This window comes from Crotalus tigris, unplaced genomic scaffold (assembly GCF_016545835.1).
Source record: "Crotalus tigris isolate CLP2741 ecotype Arizona unplaced genomic scaffold, ASM1654583v1 scf7180000020075.792833, whole genome shotgun sequence".
NCBI lineage: Eukaryota > Metazoa > Chordata > Lepidosauria > Squamata > Viperidae > Crotalus > Crotalus tigris.
This window is the reverse complement of record NW_024097847.1, coordinates 260,002-277,388: the sequence shown is the minus strand read 5'-3', so window position 1 is coordinate 277,388 and position 17,387 is coordinate 260,002. Positions and strand designations below refer to the sequence as shown.

The following is a 17,387-nucleotide window of genomic DNA, read 5'->3' as shown; positions in this document are numbered from 1 at the left end:
ACATAGAGGCAAGCAATGTAAATAATAGTAATAATGATGATGATGATGATGTTGGAAGGGACCTTGGTCCAACACCCTGCTCAGGCAGGAAACCCTATACCATTTTAGACAAATAGCTGTCCAGTCTCTTCTTAAATTTCAGCACATAAAGATGCAGGGATCTTCTACTCATTGTCCTGAGTGATCAATAGGTTTATAGGTGCAAAAGGCTGGCACGTGCAAAATTGAATTATAATAGCACTACAATTCTCAAAAGCTATTGCACCAATTCATAACTCTCATCACTTCATGAAGGTCTTTAAATTCATAGTGCCTTGTAAGTATATCTGTTATTATCTTTCCTGTGGAGTAGAAATCAGCTCATCAGTCCCGTTCAGCTGTGCATCTCATCCAGAATAGTAATTGGCACCAATGTGCTTTACGCATAATTTTCTCTGATTTGGAAATCAGACTGCAACTTTTATTATCCTCATGCATAATTGTGGGACTAATTTATGTATCCAGATTAATTATCTTCAGGTATGTAGTCTGCTTCTGTGGATGAGAGGGTGACTATTGATTGCTTTCTATTAGTCCAACTGCTCCCCCATAGTGAAATAAGTTTATACTCATGGATTTTCTGTACTTCCAGCCCATTTGCATCCATAACCTTGTACTTATCTGAAATGCTAACTACCAGTAGCATCAGATCTGGTTAAATTGGATGGGTGACCATCAAGAAACAGAGCCATAAGCTAAATTGGAAAAGAAAAATATCAAAATATGGTATTGTTGCCTCCCCCCCATCAAAAAAGACAGAAATATTCATAGGTCAACAAGACTTGAACTCAATTCAAAGAAGATTTTATCTGCCTAATAATAGCTGCCAGTACTTAGATTAATTTTTCTTCAATTTTCGCTGTGCTTGTTGGACATTCTGAAGATTTTAAGCAAATGTACCTGGAAGACTCCAAGTTTAGAATATAATTCTTTATTGGCCAAGTGTGATTGGACACACAAGGAATTTGTCTCTGGTGCATAAGCTCTCTGTGTACATACAAGCAACAAGTGATAAATCATAATCATAAAATACAATCATAAATCATAAGATACAACAGTGATAATCACAGGATAATAAATAAGCAATCAACATAAATCATAATAGCATACTAAATAAAAACAATCAACATAAATCATAAGGAAATGGGTAATAGGAAAGATGAGAAGGATAATAGTAATATAGCCCTACTAGGTTAGTTTAACATCCCAGAGCATAAGACAGTGTTGTGGGAATTAGTTGTTTAGCAGAGTAATGGCATGGAGGAAAAAACTATCCTTGTTTCTAGTTGTTTTGGAGTAGTATTGTCTTGAAGGAAGAAGTTGAAACAGTTTATGATCAGGATGTGTGGGGTCTTTTGATATTTTCACAGCCCTCTTTCTAGCTTGTGCAGTATACAAGTCCTCAGTGGAAGGCAGGCTGGTTGCAATTATTTTTCTGCAGTCCTAACTATTTGTTGAAGTCTGTTTGTTGCTGTGCCAAACCAGACAGTTATAGAGGTGCAAATGACAGACTCAATTCCTTTGTAACTGTATCAACAGCTTTCTGAGTTTTCTGAGTTGGTGCAGAAAGAACATTCTTTATTGTGGTTTTTTGATGACATTTTTGATGTTAGGTATCCATTTTAAGTCTTGAGATATTACAGAACTTAGAAATTTGAAGGTCTCTACTGTTGATACTGTGTTGTCTAGTATTTTAAGAACTGGAAGAATAGGAGGACTTCTCCAAAAATCTATCAACCCTACAGTTTTGAGTGTGTTAAGTTCAACATTGTTCCAGATACACCACAAGGCCAGTTGATCAGCTTCCCATGTGTGCAGATTCATTGTCAGATCAAATGAGACAAATCACTGTTGTATCATCTGCTAACTTCAGTACTTTAACAGAGGGGTCCTTTGAGATGCAGTCATTGGTACACAGAGAAAAAAGTAGTGGAGAGAGCACACAGCCTTGGGAGGCCCCTGTGCTAATTGTACAGGTATCTGATGTGATTTTGCCTAGCTTCACCTGCTGCTTCCTAAGCTTGTGATCCACTTACAAGTGTGGTCAGGCACAGCTAGCTGAGTCAGTTTAGTGAGAAGAATATCTGGAAATATGGTATTGAATGACCAGCTGAAGTCTACAAAAAGGACCCTTGCATGGGTCCTTGAAGATTCAAGATGTTGTAAGATGTAGTGCAGTGCCATATTAACAGCATCGTCTGCTGATCTATTTGCTCGATAGGAAAATTGCAAGGGGTCTAACAGTGGATCGATGATAGTTTTCAGGTGGGCCAGCATTCCAAGGACTTGTTTCTATCTATCACTGAACCACACCAATGTTTTTCAACAGATTCCAAACTAGTACTGTTTTTCTCTCGCCAAACAAACTAGAAAAGTTACCTACAGTATTTGGGACATTGTCTTTCTTTGCAAGATGGGTTGCTTGATGCTTGGAGCCATCATTAAGTTTGAAAGAAAATTGTCTGTGCCCATCTGCTCAACCCAGAAGACGGAGCAATGGAAAATATAACAAACTATAGCTGCAATGTGTCTAGTTAAGAAGATTGTCTGTAGCATACATACATTCTTGATTCAACATGAATCAAAGGAAATTATTGGAGACATAATATTTGACTCATTACCTTCTGAATAGTATTTTACGTAAAAATAACCAAATATTCAGCTTCCTACAGGACTTGTTTTGTCAAACTTGAAAGATTTATTATAGTTACTGCATAGCTTTTGTGGGCTACAACCCATAATGGCAGATGTCAGAAATACAACACTGATAATTCACAAAATAATAGTTTCAGGACACCGAGAAAGATCCTGATGTTCAGAATGAAAACTGAATCCTTCAGATGAATTCACTATTTCTTATTCTCTTGATCTAACTCCAGTGGTCAGTGGATTTCATATGTAAACCAGCAACTACTGCTGCCAGAATGTGCTTTTTCTTTTCCAGTTTGTAAAAACTTTCTGAACAGCACTGGACTAGGCACTCTCACAAGGCCTTTCTCAAGACAACAGTGTCTGCTCGGGTTGGGAGAGGGTCAATAGTGATAAGATGGTGAAGGGAGCATTGTGCTGTAAAGGCCGATCTTTTTAATGTATGCTAAAGTCATTCTTTCTGCCTTCTTGTCAATTTTAGCTGCCACAGTCTATGCTGCTGGCACTAGTCTTTTAAATACCGTAGGTCCTTTGGATAGTGGGAACTTGGTTACACATAAAAAGGAAATCAAATGCACAACTATAGGAGGAAAGGTACTTGGCCCAGAAACTATCTTGGAATTTATGGTTTGGACTATTTTTAAAAAACCTTCTTAACCTTCATTTCTTAATCTTAGCACCAGAGAATTCTGGGTCTTGAAGTTCACACCTCTTAAAGTTGCTGAAGTTGAGAAATACTTAGACTGTGGTGCTTTTCATGCAGGGAGAGCAACTTAAAATATAGCTTCAACGATGATTTCAAAACTGTAGGTTCCCCACACAACTGACGTCCATGAAAAGAAACATGGAGAAAAATACTATTGCGGGTATCACTCTACCTCCAGCACCGGCGGCAGCTTCTGGCAACCAGCAAGTTCTAGACTCGCCACCAGAGGGCGCACCTGAAAGGGCCATTCTGTTTATTGCGCAATGCGGTCCCTTCGGAGCTTGGTGGAGGCGTGCGCGGCGCGCGGCTCCTTATTTCCAAGGTTGGAGCTGCTCGGGGCCGCTAGCTCGATTTGCATGTTAAATTTTAAAATAAAGACAGGCGGAGGAATTTTAATCCCTCAGGGATTTTAGAATCCGAAGAGGCTCCTTAAAAGCAGACCTGATGGAAGTAAAAGATTGCACGTATAAATCCATCGCCCCATAGGCTTGGAGACTTGGAGAAGTAATACTCGCAGCAGTCTCTGATCAATTTTAAAACCGGAGGCACGAGAAAGTGGGAAAGAAGGATCGGTTTTCTCGTTGGCATCTTTTGTGGTGGCTTCTCATCGTTGATACCGGGAAGATCTCTGACCAATGGGCGGAAGGATGGCTTCCGTCGTGGGCGGGCTTTAAGAATGGCCTTGAGTAGGCGCACGAATTCAAGGGGCTTGTGTCCAATGCCTTTGCAAGCGCGGAGGCATAGAGCGGCGGAGCTGTCAGTCTTCATCTCTCGGACGATCTTCTTCCCAGACTATTGGAAAAACGATGCCCGTGTTGGCAGAAGGGGGCTTGGCTTATTGCATTGGCATCATCTTGCTTTGTCTAAGAGAGTTTGCAGCTGAGCCTTCAAAATGGATAGGTAATTGTTTGCCTCTCTCTGCAAGCTATGCATGCTAATATTATAATTAGAGCTGCTAATGGAATAGACATCCGATCTATTCAACTAGACAGAGCAACTTAATTATGAATGTAAATATCCTCAGCATTGGAAATAATGTTTATTTTTTCTTTAACCGGTAGCATTAAATAAAAGGGCATTTTGCTGGAAATAATTCTAGGGAATGGAACAAGTATGAGATGTTAGCATTTCTGGGAAGAGGAAACAATGAGGTGTGTGGTTAGTTTTCATAAGTGCATAAGAATTTGTGCATAAATAACAGGTGTAGAACAGAGGAGCAGAATTGTTGTTCCTCACCTCCCTGTTCTGCTTTTATTACTACTATAATTGTTGTGCTCCCAAGAAGGTTTAATTCTGAAGCTGCTGCCTTGTTTGCGAAAAGATGTTCAACAGGTATGCCCAGGAGAAATGGAATTGCTGAACTTTTTTTCCAAAACAACACCCACAACCTGGTGTCAGCAGAACCCCGAGGGATAACTTACAGCAGCTATAATTTAAGAGTCACAGCCTCCAGTTGAACTAATGTAGAAGTTTTTAATTTTAGGTTAATTGGAAAGGTATGAGTTACTCTTTAAAGAACCAACCCAGGGTCTTAAAATGCCAACAGTACTTATGATGTGTTTTGAAAAATATGCTCCAAAAATGAGTAAAGTGAACAATCCATACATTAGGTGGGTTAGTTTCCCCCTTGATTGGGGAAGAGGAGAGAGCAACTTGCCTGTTTCATTGTAGGCAAGTGGTTTTTGCACTATGATAGACAAGCCACTTCACTCTGGTCACTGCTCTCTCTGGTCATTTCTTAAAAACATATTCTCTCTCCTCCCTTGAGAAGTTTTCAGCCAAATCAAATGAAGAAAAAAAATCTGCCACTTCCTCCTTTAGCCTAAATGACAGGAAGACTTATATATTCAAATATGTTTCTTTTCCAGCAGGTCCAGCACAGGATTCATCAGATGTGTCAATATGTAAGGGAATCAGTTCGGGGCGGGGCGGGGGGGGGGAGGAAGGGAGGGATCCTATAAATGATCAAAACCAAATGTCCCCAAAGCTTTCCAGCCATGGATGGGAGGGATAAAGCAGCAGAGGAATCAACCAATCAGGCCAGTGGAAAGCATGGTCCCCACAAAACATCACACCATCATTGGACAAAAGATAGAAAGGCGTTGAAAGTCAGAAATGAATTCCTTGAGCCAGTGTTGTTTCCAGCTAGTTTACATGTAGCAGTAGAGCAAGTTAAGGCTGCATGAGGAAAAAGCAGGTATCAGTCATGAAAACTACATTTATTTATTTATATCCCACCTTTATTTTTTTTATATAATTAATTCTAGGTGCTGAACATACCTAATATTCTTTCCTCCTCCAATTTTCCTCATAACAACAAACCTGAGAGGGAATAACTAGCCCAAAGTCACCAGTCAGCATTCATGCCTAAGGCAGGAGTAGAACTTTGCTAGTTTCTAGGCCAGCACTTTAACCATTAGACCAAACCTATATTGCTGCTTGAGGTGGTCAGGGTGGGGTACAACTAGTATCAGTGAAAAATAATAGAGCAAAAATATAGCTAAGAAAAAATACAGTAAAAATTGTAGAATCTTAAAATAGAAATTGTATCGTCAGGATAATTAATAACACCTAGAGCTGCAGAGAAGTAACAATAAGAAAATAAAACTTAAATCAAAAATAGGATAAAGCAGTGGTTCTCAATCTTTTTAATGCCGCGACCCCCAACCGGTCATAAGTCGAGGACTATTCAACTGGTCATAAGTCGAGGACTACTCAACTGGTGCAGCACCGTTTGCAGAATGGGACTTTTGGTGGGCTCAGCAGGGCAGAGACAGCCTGGACAATTCCTATTGGCTTTTGAAAGCCAATAGAATTAGACTCTATTCAAGAGAGTCTATTCTATTGGCTTTCAAAAGCCAATAGAATAAAGGGGAGTAGCACAGCTAAGGAAAAGGGGAAAAAAATGGCGGACTGCGTTGTTTGGCGACCCCCGTGAAATGGTTGTTCAACCCCAAATGGGGTCCCGACCCACAGGTTGAGAACCACTGGGATAAAGAATAAAATATATGAAGGAATATATTTGCTTCATCAAAAAACTTGTATCAGCTTTCTTGTATTTACTTCAGTGAAGTAAATAACTTTCTTTTCTGAACCTTCTAATAATAAAAGACTCTTAAGTGTAGTAGACATTGTTTCACTTCCTGCCTGAATCTGTTACTATCTGCAAACTGAACCAATGATGACTAAGAGGCTTATGCTTCATGTCAGGGATCCCCAACTCCTGGGTCACAGCCCACTACTGGCCCGTGCGCGGTTTGGAACTGGGCCGCAGAAACGACAGGTAAGTGTGCGTGCATGCAGGAAGATCCCCACTTGTGCGACCAGTGGGCAAGTGCGTCCACTCCATTTGCATAACCAATGGGTGCGCAAATGGACCTGCGCATGCTCTTGACAGCTGCTCGCACGGAATCATCCCCTCTCGCCTCCCCACCTGCCGGTCCGCAAAGCCGGAAAGGTTGGGGAATTCTGCCTTATGTAGGATAATACTTAACGTTCTCCTGCTCTCAACAGTCACCAACCAAACCTAGAGATAATGGGCTTTGGGACAGCCTTTTTAAAAATGGTTCCTAGAGCTTGACTGACACACCAATGGCTCCTCCAAAGTACATCCCTCCCCCAATAATTGTTCATATCTGAGCAGCAGCTTCCCTGCTCTCTTTCTGTGAAAAAACTTCTGATCAATTTAGAAATAAGGATGATTATAAATAGAATTACACATACATACAAAAATAATAATTCTTCTTTCTGGTGAAAAAAACTGGTGACCAAGGATGATACTTGAATGTTCTGTTTTTGTTTCTAGAGATCAGGCAGTGTTTCACAAGATAGAGGAAACAAGTACAGGTATGATCAATGGTTGAGGGAACTAAGTATATGTAGCCTATTAAAGAGAAGAATTAGGAGGGACATGATAACTATATTCCAATACTTGAGGGGCTGTCACAGAGAAGAGGGGATTGACTTTTTTTCTCTGAAGCACCTGAGGGCAAAACCGGAAGTAACGGGTGGAAGCTTGTTAAAGAGAGATCCAATCTAGAAGTAAGGAGAAATTTTCTGACAGTGAGAATTATTCAGTGGAATCGTTTGCCTCCCAGAGGTGTGAATGCTCCTCCACTGGAGGTTTTTAAGAATAGACTGGACAACCATTTGATTGAAATGGTATAAGGTCTCCTGTCTTGAGCAAAGGTTGGACTAGATGATCTCTGAGATCCCTTCCAGGCCTATGAGTCTGTGCTGTATGTTCTATATTCTAAAGGGGCAATTTAATGGGAAATTAAATAAATAAATAAATCTTTCAGTAAAAAATGAGAAGAGATAAAAGATGAAACTTTTCCAAAAGGAGAAAATGTAGTCTGGCTTATGCATTTTGAGAGGGCCCTTATAAATCTGAAGCCTAACAGACAAGCAGAGATTGGAAGGAATGGCATATTTACCCAAAGTCCACCAGCATCCATTCAGCCTATGAACCATTGGATCTTGGTCATCAGGTTGTTGGGATGATCCCAAAATCTAACCAGATGCTACCAAGGATAGAGAGAAAACCAACCTAAATAAAACCACAAAAAACAAAAAGCCATAAACTTTAACAGAATGGGAGGACAAGATCCAATGACTGTGAAGGAAAACAGGAACATAGTGACAGAGCTACCTAACACAAGTAGCAGTGGGTTAAGCTGGAAATAGCTCAGAGATCTGTGCCAGTTTAACCTCAATATCAGAAGATTTAGTGTTATAAATCCAGAAGGAGCAGTTGAAGAAAGTCAAGCAAACAAACTTAGTTCTGCTCCTAAATCAGTCCACCATGAATATTTATGGAGATTGTCAATCATCCAGGTCATGGTTGTCCCAAAGGTGGTTTTACAAAAGACAACTGGACTTTCTTGTTTTTTTCTTTGAAAACATTTCACTTCTCACCCAAGAAGATTCCAAGAACTGAACCAGCCAAGAACTGAAGAAGTTTCCTGGATGAGAAGCAAAATATTTTCAAAGAAAAAACCCAAGAAAGTTTAGTTGCCTTTGGGACAGGCCACCATGATAGCAGTTTTTGAATATCTCAGGGACTGCCACAAAGAAGAGGGAGTCCACCTATTCTCCAAAGTACCTGAAGGCAGGACAAGAAGCAATGGATGGAAACTAATCAAAGAGAGAAGCAACCTAGAACTAAGGAGAAATTTCCTGACAGTTAAAACAATTAATCAGCCTCCAGAAGTGGTGAATGCTCCAACACTGGAAGTTTTTAAGAAGAGATGGACAGCCATTTGTCTGAAATGGTATCGGGTTTCCTGCCTGAGCAGGGGGTTGGACTAAATGACCTCCAAGATTCCTTCCAACTTTATGATCATGATCATGATGCTGTTAAAGACAGAATATTTGGAAAACACTAGATGAGTCTTTTCTAAAAATAAAGGATACTGTTGAAGGGAAGTAGGAAATATCTAACGTGATAAAAGTTGTTGCTGTCTTAATGGATTATGAATTATGGTTTTTTTCCTCTGATGAATTTTACAAATTCATAATGATCTTTGAGCAATTCCTTATATTTCTCCAGCAATGAGGAACACTCCCCAGATGCCCCATGAAATTATAATCCCTCAGTGGAGAGCAGATGCAAGCTCAGGCAATGACAAGGTAGGTGTCTAAATTACAATTGCTAGCAAAAATTCTGTTATTCTGATGATTCCTCCAGATACTCATTTTTGATCTGCTCATAGCAAGAATGGTTTGCCTGTGGCTGGTTGCTCAGTAGCTGCAGTGAAGAACCAAAACAACTTAGTTTGCATGTGTTTGTGTATGTGCGTGTGTGTGTGAAAAAGAAAAGATGTAGCCTTTTGAAGCAATATATAGGAAGAAAATTAGAATGAAAGTTAAAATGGGTATCCCATTTTGAGATTTGAGTGATTTGATATTAATAATTTCCTCTTTTACAGAAGGAATCAGCCTTTGCCAAAATCTGTCTAAATGTTAAGCATTTGTTTTTCCTTCTCATGGGTTTGTTCTGGAGAGGGATTAAAAAAAGTCAAGATGATAGCTGAAAATTTGCAATTAAAGTCCCTGTGTTTTAACATCCCTTGTGCACATGACACATATAGAGAAAAAGGGAGGTTGATCGTTCAACCTTGGCTCTTTTATGACTCGTGGAATTCAACTCCCAGAATTCCTGAGCCACCATGCTGAGGGGAAAGGGAGAGTTTCCAAGCTGAGCCATGCTGGCTCAGGAATTCTGGGAGTTGAAGTCATAAAAGAGCCAAGGTTGCCTGCCCCTGTAACCTAGACCTAGAAGCATCTATAAGATTAAGCTGAATCCAAAGTGAGTTGAATTGGAAAAGTTCAAAAGTTGTCTGGATCAAAGCAGGGCTTCTCTAGATAAGGTTGAATGTAAATCCTTTCTTAATGATGTGGAGGAACAGGAAATATATCTCAAAATACTGATCCGCTTTTCTTCCTGTTCTTAAGCTAAGGAAAGCACCAGCCTACAGAGCTGCCTCAAAGTAGCTAATTAACTTTAAATGGTTGATCATTCATCGCCATTTTCCAATTGCTGCACTTAGTTTCCGAAATTTAGCAAAATATTGCCTGGATTGTCAGTGGAAAAGAGAGAGACTATACAGACTAGTGATTAACATATTACAGTTATGAGTGGGAAACCTGCTGTGTGTCCTCGGGCCAGTCTCTCCCCCTCAGTCCTAGGCAGAAGGCAAGAGCAAAACACATCCACACATAACCCCCCCCCCCAAAAGAAACTTCATGGACTTGTCCATGTAGTTGCCAGAATGAAAAGATCAAAAGGAAAAAAAAAAGAGTGAAAATAAGAGAAAGAGAAGAAAAAGCATATCAATTCTTTCCAACTGTAAAGGTACTCTTGTACAACAATTTTTCAGTCCAATGAAGCAAACTGGATCCCCTCAGAAGCAATCAACACGCTGAGAAATCTTAACTCAAACCTGCTGACAAACTATTAAAAAAAGAAGAGCAGTTCTGTATAAAAATACAAGGTATAAATAAACCTGGCATATATTTACATATATTTATTTTATTTATTTATTCATTTATATCCCACCTTTATTATTTTTTTACAAATAACTCAAGGCAGTGAACATATCCCATACACATTTGTTCTCCTATTTTTCCTACAACAACAACAACCCTTTGGAGTGAGTTGGGCAGAGACTGGCCCAAGGTTAGCCAGCTAGCTTTCATGGCAAGGGCATGATTAGAACTCATGGTCTCCCGCTTTCTAGCCCTTAACCATTAGTCCAAACTAGCTCTTTATAAACAGAGAAACACACAGACACACAAACACGTGCATAGAATCTGTTATCCATACACAGGTGGTCCTTGCTTAACCACTTCTCTGTTTAGAAACCATTCAAAGTTACGATGGTGCTGGAAAAAGTAGCTTTGGAGTCGTCCTCATGCTTATGACCATTGCAGTGTCCTTCTAGCCATGTGGCACTTTTCAACCAGTAAATGGCATTTATGACCATCACAGCGTCCCAGAGTCATGTGTTGCCATTTGCATGCTTTACAGACAACTTCCAGTAAACAGTCCAGTGGAGAAGCCAGCAGTAAATTTACTTCAGGCAGTCCTCGACTTATGCCAATTTGTTTTACAACTGTTTGAAGTTACAGTGACTGTAAGTGAATAACAACAGGTCCTTTCACTTATGTCTCTCACAGTATTCCCCAGCCACTTGATCAGAATTTGGGTGCTTGGCAACTGACATGTAGTTACAACCAGGGCTTTTTTTCTCATAGAACGCCCAGAACGGAGTTCCGGCACCTTTTTTGGATGGAACCTTGTAGGGTAGGCAAGGCGGGTTGTATAACGTGTGTGAGTTCCAGCACCTTTTTTTTTTTTTTTTTTAGAAAAAAAGCACTGGTTACAACCACTGGAGGATTCCAGGATCACATGATCACCCTTTGCAACCAGAGGACTTCTGATAAGCAAAGTCCCGGTGGGGACTTGCTCTTAGGCTCAGCCCCTCTCGTCCTCATTAGCCTTATTCCCCCAATTTCCTTTCACACCTAGCTGTGTGTGCGCACGATCGTGTCCCGTCTCTCTGTCCTGTCTGCCTACGGTCAGTTGGACTGTCTGCTGGCTCCTCTTTAAGTCCAACCTCCCCCCTTTTTTATCCCTTTCCTCCTCCTTCCCCTTCCTGGCTAACCCTGTCTTGTTTGGTATCCCTGTCCTACGTGTTCTGGGTCGTACAGTCAGGTCCAGCATTCCCAATGCCCCCTCATTGTCACCTCCCCCCTGCGGCTCTTCACCATGCTCGCGTCTCCCTCCTTTTCACCCCATCCATCCATCCATCCATCCATCCATCCATCCGTGATTCCAATATTTCACCATCCATCCCTGCCGTCCCTATTCCCTCCAAATCCTTTCTTTGCCTAGCCATGCGATGACTGCCTCCCCCGGTTCTGGTTCTGCCTCTGGTAAGCACCATCCGCGTCCTGATTTGCTCCTCGTGTACTTTTAATGTCTGGTATGCCAGGGGCAATTCTATGCATCGATTGATTGAATCCATGTTGGAGAGCCAGGCCTCCTTCAGCAGGCGTCCTCCTTTGGAGGCATCTTGGGCGATGGCTTCTGCCCGCTTGAAGTCGAATGAGTGCCCGTTGTTAACCATATGCGTCCATATTTGGGAATACTGCTCCTGCCTTCTGACGGCCAATCTGTGTTCATGTATTCTGGTTTTTATCCATTTGGCCGTCTCCCCCGTATAATTACATTGGCAATCCTTGCAGTGTACCTGTTATGTCCCGAGCCTTGCAAACGGCTCGGGCGTTTGCAGGCAGTCCCGGGCAGGTGCAAAGCTGCCCGGGACCAGACAGGCTGTCGCCAGCGCCGTGCGCATGCGCGGGTGCTGGCGCGGGAAAAGTAACCCATTTACCCGGGAGTTGCCTATATAAGAGGCTGCGAGGCGTTTGGGCGAGGCTGAAGCCATCTTCCTGTAAGCTGAACGCTGAATAAAGAAACTGAGAACTCCAGCTGCTTCTCGTGTCTGTTTTCCCGCCACGGACTCAACACTGGCGACGAAGGTGGGATGCCTTGCACTACCTGGAAAGGAAGAAGTGTAAGCTTACCCAAGGAGTCCTGAGCGGCGGAAGAGGAACGGCGTCGACTCGGCAGCTGCCCGCCAATCCGGTGCGCATTCGGGGGTAGGCTGGCTGATAGACCCGTCTCCTGAAGATCCGAAGGCTTTCGGAATTCGACGTCTCACATCCAGAGCGGTGGGAGTCCTACGTATCCAGAATGGAGAACTACTTCAAGGCAAACCAAGTGAGGGAAGATAGCTTGAAGGCTGCCACCCTGCTTTGCGTTTGCGGCCAAGACGCCTTCAAAATTGCAGAAAACCTTGCAGCACCTGTTCCAGTAGAGTCTGTAAGCTACGCAGACCTGAAGAAGCTGCTGAAGGAGCACTTCCACCCCAAGGTGTCCGTTATCTCATGGCGCCACACCTTCGAACAGAGGGATCAACGGTCCGGTGAGTCAGCCAAGGAATACATCGCCGCGTTACGGAAGGCCGCCAAGCCCTGCGAGTTCAAGGACCTCGAGGAATGACTGAGGGACCGATTCGTGTGCGGGTTAAGGCATCGAGAGCTACAACAGAGACTTTTCGCTAAGGAAGAATTATCCTTCCAAGACGCCTTAAGGGAAGTCACCGCAGAAGAAGCAGCAGGCGGCGCCGTCAAGAACATGCGGCCGATCAGAAGCAGTGCAGAGGGTGCGTCCGTGCACCAAGAAGACGTCCGACGAAACTCCGAGGAGGATCCGGACGAAGAAGTCGACCGTCTACACCCCGCGAAGGAAGAGAACCAGAAGGGAAGCTCTTCGGCTCCGCTCAAGTGCATCGGCTGTGGAGGTCGCCACAGGAGAACCGACTGCAAGTTCCGCTCCGCTACCTGCCGGGCATGCGGCAAACAAGGGCACATTGCAGCTGGGCCGACGAAAGGCACAACCCCAAGAAGAACGCCTGAAGGGTACCAGACTCCCCAGCCAGAATAGGGTAGGTTTTTGCGCTTCGCGAAGAAGCATCTGTAGGACAGGCACACACAAGCCCATGAAGAAAAAGCTGTCACTCAACGTGAAGCTACAAGGGGTTCCATTATCTATGGAACTAGACACAGGGTCTGCCCTTTCCATCATTTCATTGCATACATTTAGGAAGATTTGTTCCAGTAGTGGGACTAAGGCCAAGTTAAGGCCTTCTGATATTGTATTAACAGATTTTCAGAACTCAAGAGTGTGTGTTAAGGGGGAGGCCACCCTTAACGTGCAATACAAGAGTTTTGAAGGTCCACTAGACTTATTAGTAGTAGGGGGTGAATGAACGAGTCTCATAGGACTCGATTGGTTTGAGGCCCTGGGGATACACGTCACAGGACTCAACAGCTTACAAACACTCGACCTACAGGAAGTCTGCAAAGAATTTGCAGATGTTTTCAGCCCCCAGCTGGGCACATTCAAAGGACCACCTGTGTCCTTAAAGCTAGACCCCACTGTCACTCCCATTAGGATTAAAGCAAGAAGGGTCCCTTTTGCTTTAAAAAGTAAGATTGACACTGAATTAGACAAACTAATCCAACAGGGAATCCTAGAACCTGTTGATTCCAGCCCGTGGGAGACCCCCATTGTCACGCCTCTAAAGGCAAATGGGGACATTCGCATTTGTGCTGATTACAAATGCACACTCAATAAGGCATTGCAGCAACATGCCTATCCTGTTCCTGTGGTCAGTCACATCCTGGCCTCTCTCAAGGGGGGGCGTGTTTTTGCAAAGCTTGACCTAGCTCAAGCATATCAACAGCTGCCTGTTGATGATGATGCTGCTATAGCTCAGACCATTGTGACCCACAGGGGAGCCTTTAAGGTAAAAAGGCTACAGTTTGGAGTGAATGTCGCTCCTGGGATTTTCCAAAGCGTAATGGAAAACACACTACGAGGTATACCAGGGGTCTGCCCCTACTTTGACGATGTCTTGATTGCAGGAGACTCCACACACATTCTAGCTGAAAGCTTAGGGCTGTCCTGTTAAGATTCAGGAAATCAGGCCTCAAGCTCAGAAAAGACAAATGCAAGATTGGGGTGCCTTCTACTGAATTTCTGGGATTCAAAATTGATGCTGCTGGGATTCATCCTGCTGAATCCAAACTAACTGCTATTTTAGAAGCACCCAGGCCAAAGTCTAAGGCCGAACTTCAGGCCTTCTTAGGCCTCCTGAATTTCTACAATTCTTTTCTTCCACATAAAGCTAGTGTAGCTGAGCCTCTTCACAGGCTACTAGACAAACAAGCTGTGTGGCTGTGGTCACAAGCACATGAGGCTTGCTTTAAAGAAGTCAAGGCCTTGCTCACTTCTAACAGTGTTCTTGCACATTTCAACGAGTCTCTTCCTGTGTGCATCGCTTGTGATGCGTCCCCCTACGGGGTTGGAGCTGTCCTGAGTCACCTCAGGTCTGATGGAACTCAGGTTCCTATTGCATACTACTCCAGAACACTGTCTTCTGCCGAGCGCAACTACGCTCAGATAGACAGGGAGGCTCTGGCTGTTGTTGCTGGAATTAAAAAATTCCACGATTTTCTATATGGCAGGCATTTCACGGTCTTCACTGACCATAAGCCTCTGCTGGGACTGTTTACCACACGTAAGCAGACTCCCCACATCATTTCCCCTAGAATGCTTAGGTGGTCTATTTTTTTGTCTGCATATGATTTTTCATTAATCCACAAGCCTGGGAAAGAAATGGGCCATGCTGATGGCCTCAGTAGGTTGCCTCTGCCAGTAGTAGAAGCTGACCCCGCGCCAGCTGTCAACATTCTATCAATCCAAGCCTTGCCCGAGCTTCCTCTTAGTGCCAGGGATGTTACCGCTGAAACAGGTACAGATCACACACTTTCACGTGTCCGCTCCTGGGTCCTGTCCGGGTGGCCTGAGCACTGCCCTAGTCCTGAGTTTCAGAGTTTCTGGTCCAAAAGGAACGAACTGTCCCTTTCTCAGGGTTGTCTGCTTTGGGGAAACAGAGTTGTCATTCCCACCTCAATGAGGACTAGGGTCTTAGAATCCCTCCACGAGGGTCATCCTGGCATTGTTCGTATGAAGGCTCTTGCACGAAGCCACTTGTGGTGGCCTGGTTTAGATAAAGGTATTGAGGCTAAGGTACACGCATGCCACCTGTGCCAACGATCTCGCCCAGAGATGCCCCAAGCTCCTGTGCATAGATGGGAGGAAACACAGTCCCCATGGTCTAGGGTGCACATTGACTACGCTGGGCCCTTTCAGGGCCAGTTCTTCTTGGTCCTTGTTGACAGCCATTCAAAATGGCTTGAGGTTGTGCCTGTCTCATCCACCACCACTGCAAAGACTATTCAGGTACTGAGGGGGATTTTTGCTGCACACGGGCTGCCAGATGTCATTGTGTCCGACAACGGCCCTCAATTCACCTCCTCCGAATTCCAAGCTTTCTTACAGGCAAACCTGATTCGTCATGCCACGTCTGCGCCTTTTCACCCGTCCACCAACGGTATGGCTGAACGCATGGTGCGCATCGCAAAGGACGCCTTGAAGAGACTCACCTACGGGGACTGGCATCACAGGTTGGCTGACTTTCTCCTTTCTTATCGCACCACACCGTCCACTTCTACAGGGAGAAGTCCAGCTGAACTTCGTTGGGGGCGCCAACTTACTACTAGACTTGACCGGTTGCATCCGGACAGACTGCCTTCATCTACCTCACATCCTAGGGCACCTAGACAACTACTTGTGGGTGCCCCGGTTTGGGCTCGCAATTACGGGCCTGGTCATACATGGGTCCCCGCTTCTGTTTCCAGGGTCACAGGTCCTCTCTCCTACGAGGTAGCCCTGGACAATGGTCGTGTCCTGCGTCGGCACATCGACCAACTCCGCTCTAGGCGGGACTTTTCTGATGAGACTCCTGGGTCTTTTCCAGGGGGGGGAGGGGGACCCTTTGGAGCAAAGGGAAGGGCAAGAGCTACTGCCCATCTCCACTGAGGGAGCCACAAACGGCCCATCCCAAGATTCCGCAATTGCTCCGAAAAGGAAGTCATGGAGCTTACCCACACAACAGGCACTCACGCCTACTCCAGCCAGGGAGTCACCCCGAGGGCATACTCACTTTCCACACACATCACACAGCACTCCAGTAACGGAGGATACCCGGGGGCATCCCAACAAATCATTCCCCGCAAGAGAGCTGGCACACAATTCCCAAGGTTGGCCTGACCTTACCCCAAATCCTACAGGGGGTCAAACATACACAGAGCTAGTCGAGGAGCCAAGTCCCGACTACAACACCCCTAGCACAAATCAGGGAACACCTGAGTTTTGGGAAAGTACAGAAACCCACACGAGCCCGAGCACAGAATGGGGTTCAGGGAATGGACAGCCTCCTGACAGGTCTTGGACTGACCTAGGAGGTTCTACAGAGACGCCCAGCAGTGGCTATCACTTCAAGGGGCCTGAGGGTCTACAGCTAGGTAGGACAACCAGGTCACAAAGCAACAGAAGCCCTGGCCTGACGAGCCCGGTGGGCAAGCAAGCAGGCCAGGCATCGGGGCACAGTCCTTGGAAGACACCAGGGCACAATAGAGAGAACAGGCTCACGCCTCCCTCCAGTCAGGGGACTTATGCCAGTAACCCAGAGCTAAGAAGGTCACAGAGAGCAAAGAAATCTCCCAAGTACCTAGAAGACTACATAACATTGCTGGCAAGGCAAAAGCCAGTAAACAGTGGGAGCACTGGGGAGCAAAATGTCGTATAAAATAAATGTTGTATGTTGGTAGTAGTTTTAGCCCGGGGGAAAGGGGTGTTATGTCCCGAGCCTTTGCAAACGGCTCGGGCGTTTGCAGGCAGTCCCGGCAGGTGCAAAGCTGCCCGGGACCAGACAGGCTGTCGCCAGCGCCGTGCGCATGCGCGGGTGCTGGCGCGGGAAAAGTAACCCATTTACCCGGGAGTTGCCTATATAAGAGG

At 44.5% G+C, this 17,387-nt stretch overlaps 1 protein-coding gene across 2 annotated transcripts in view; it reads left to right on the top strand.

Annotated features, from left to right (window-relative positions):
* The first annotated feature begins 3,679 nt into the window (after window positions 1–3,679).
* The window catches only part of ADAM19 (ADAM metallopeptidase domain 19), an 81,369-nt gene continuing 67,661 nt past the window's right edge, over window positions 3,680–17,387 (top strand). Inside the window, exons 1-3 of one of the 2 annotated variants that reach the window (XM_039365492.1) lie at window positions 4,177–4,294; window positions 7,200–7,240; window positions 8,946–9,025. In XM_039365492.1, coding sequence (XP_039221426.1) covers window positions 4,287–4,294; window positions 7,200–7,240; window positions 8,946–9,025 — 129 coding nt within the window. In that variant the 5' untranslated portion in view covers window positions 4,177–4,286. Of the gene's footprint in view, window positions 4,295–7,199; window positions 7,241–8,945; window positions 9,026–17,387 lie in introns of both variants that reach the window. The other variant, XM_039365491.1, reaches the window with a different exon arrangement.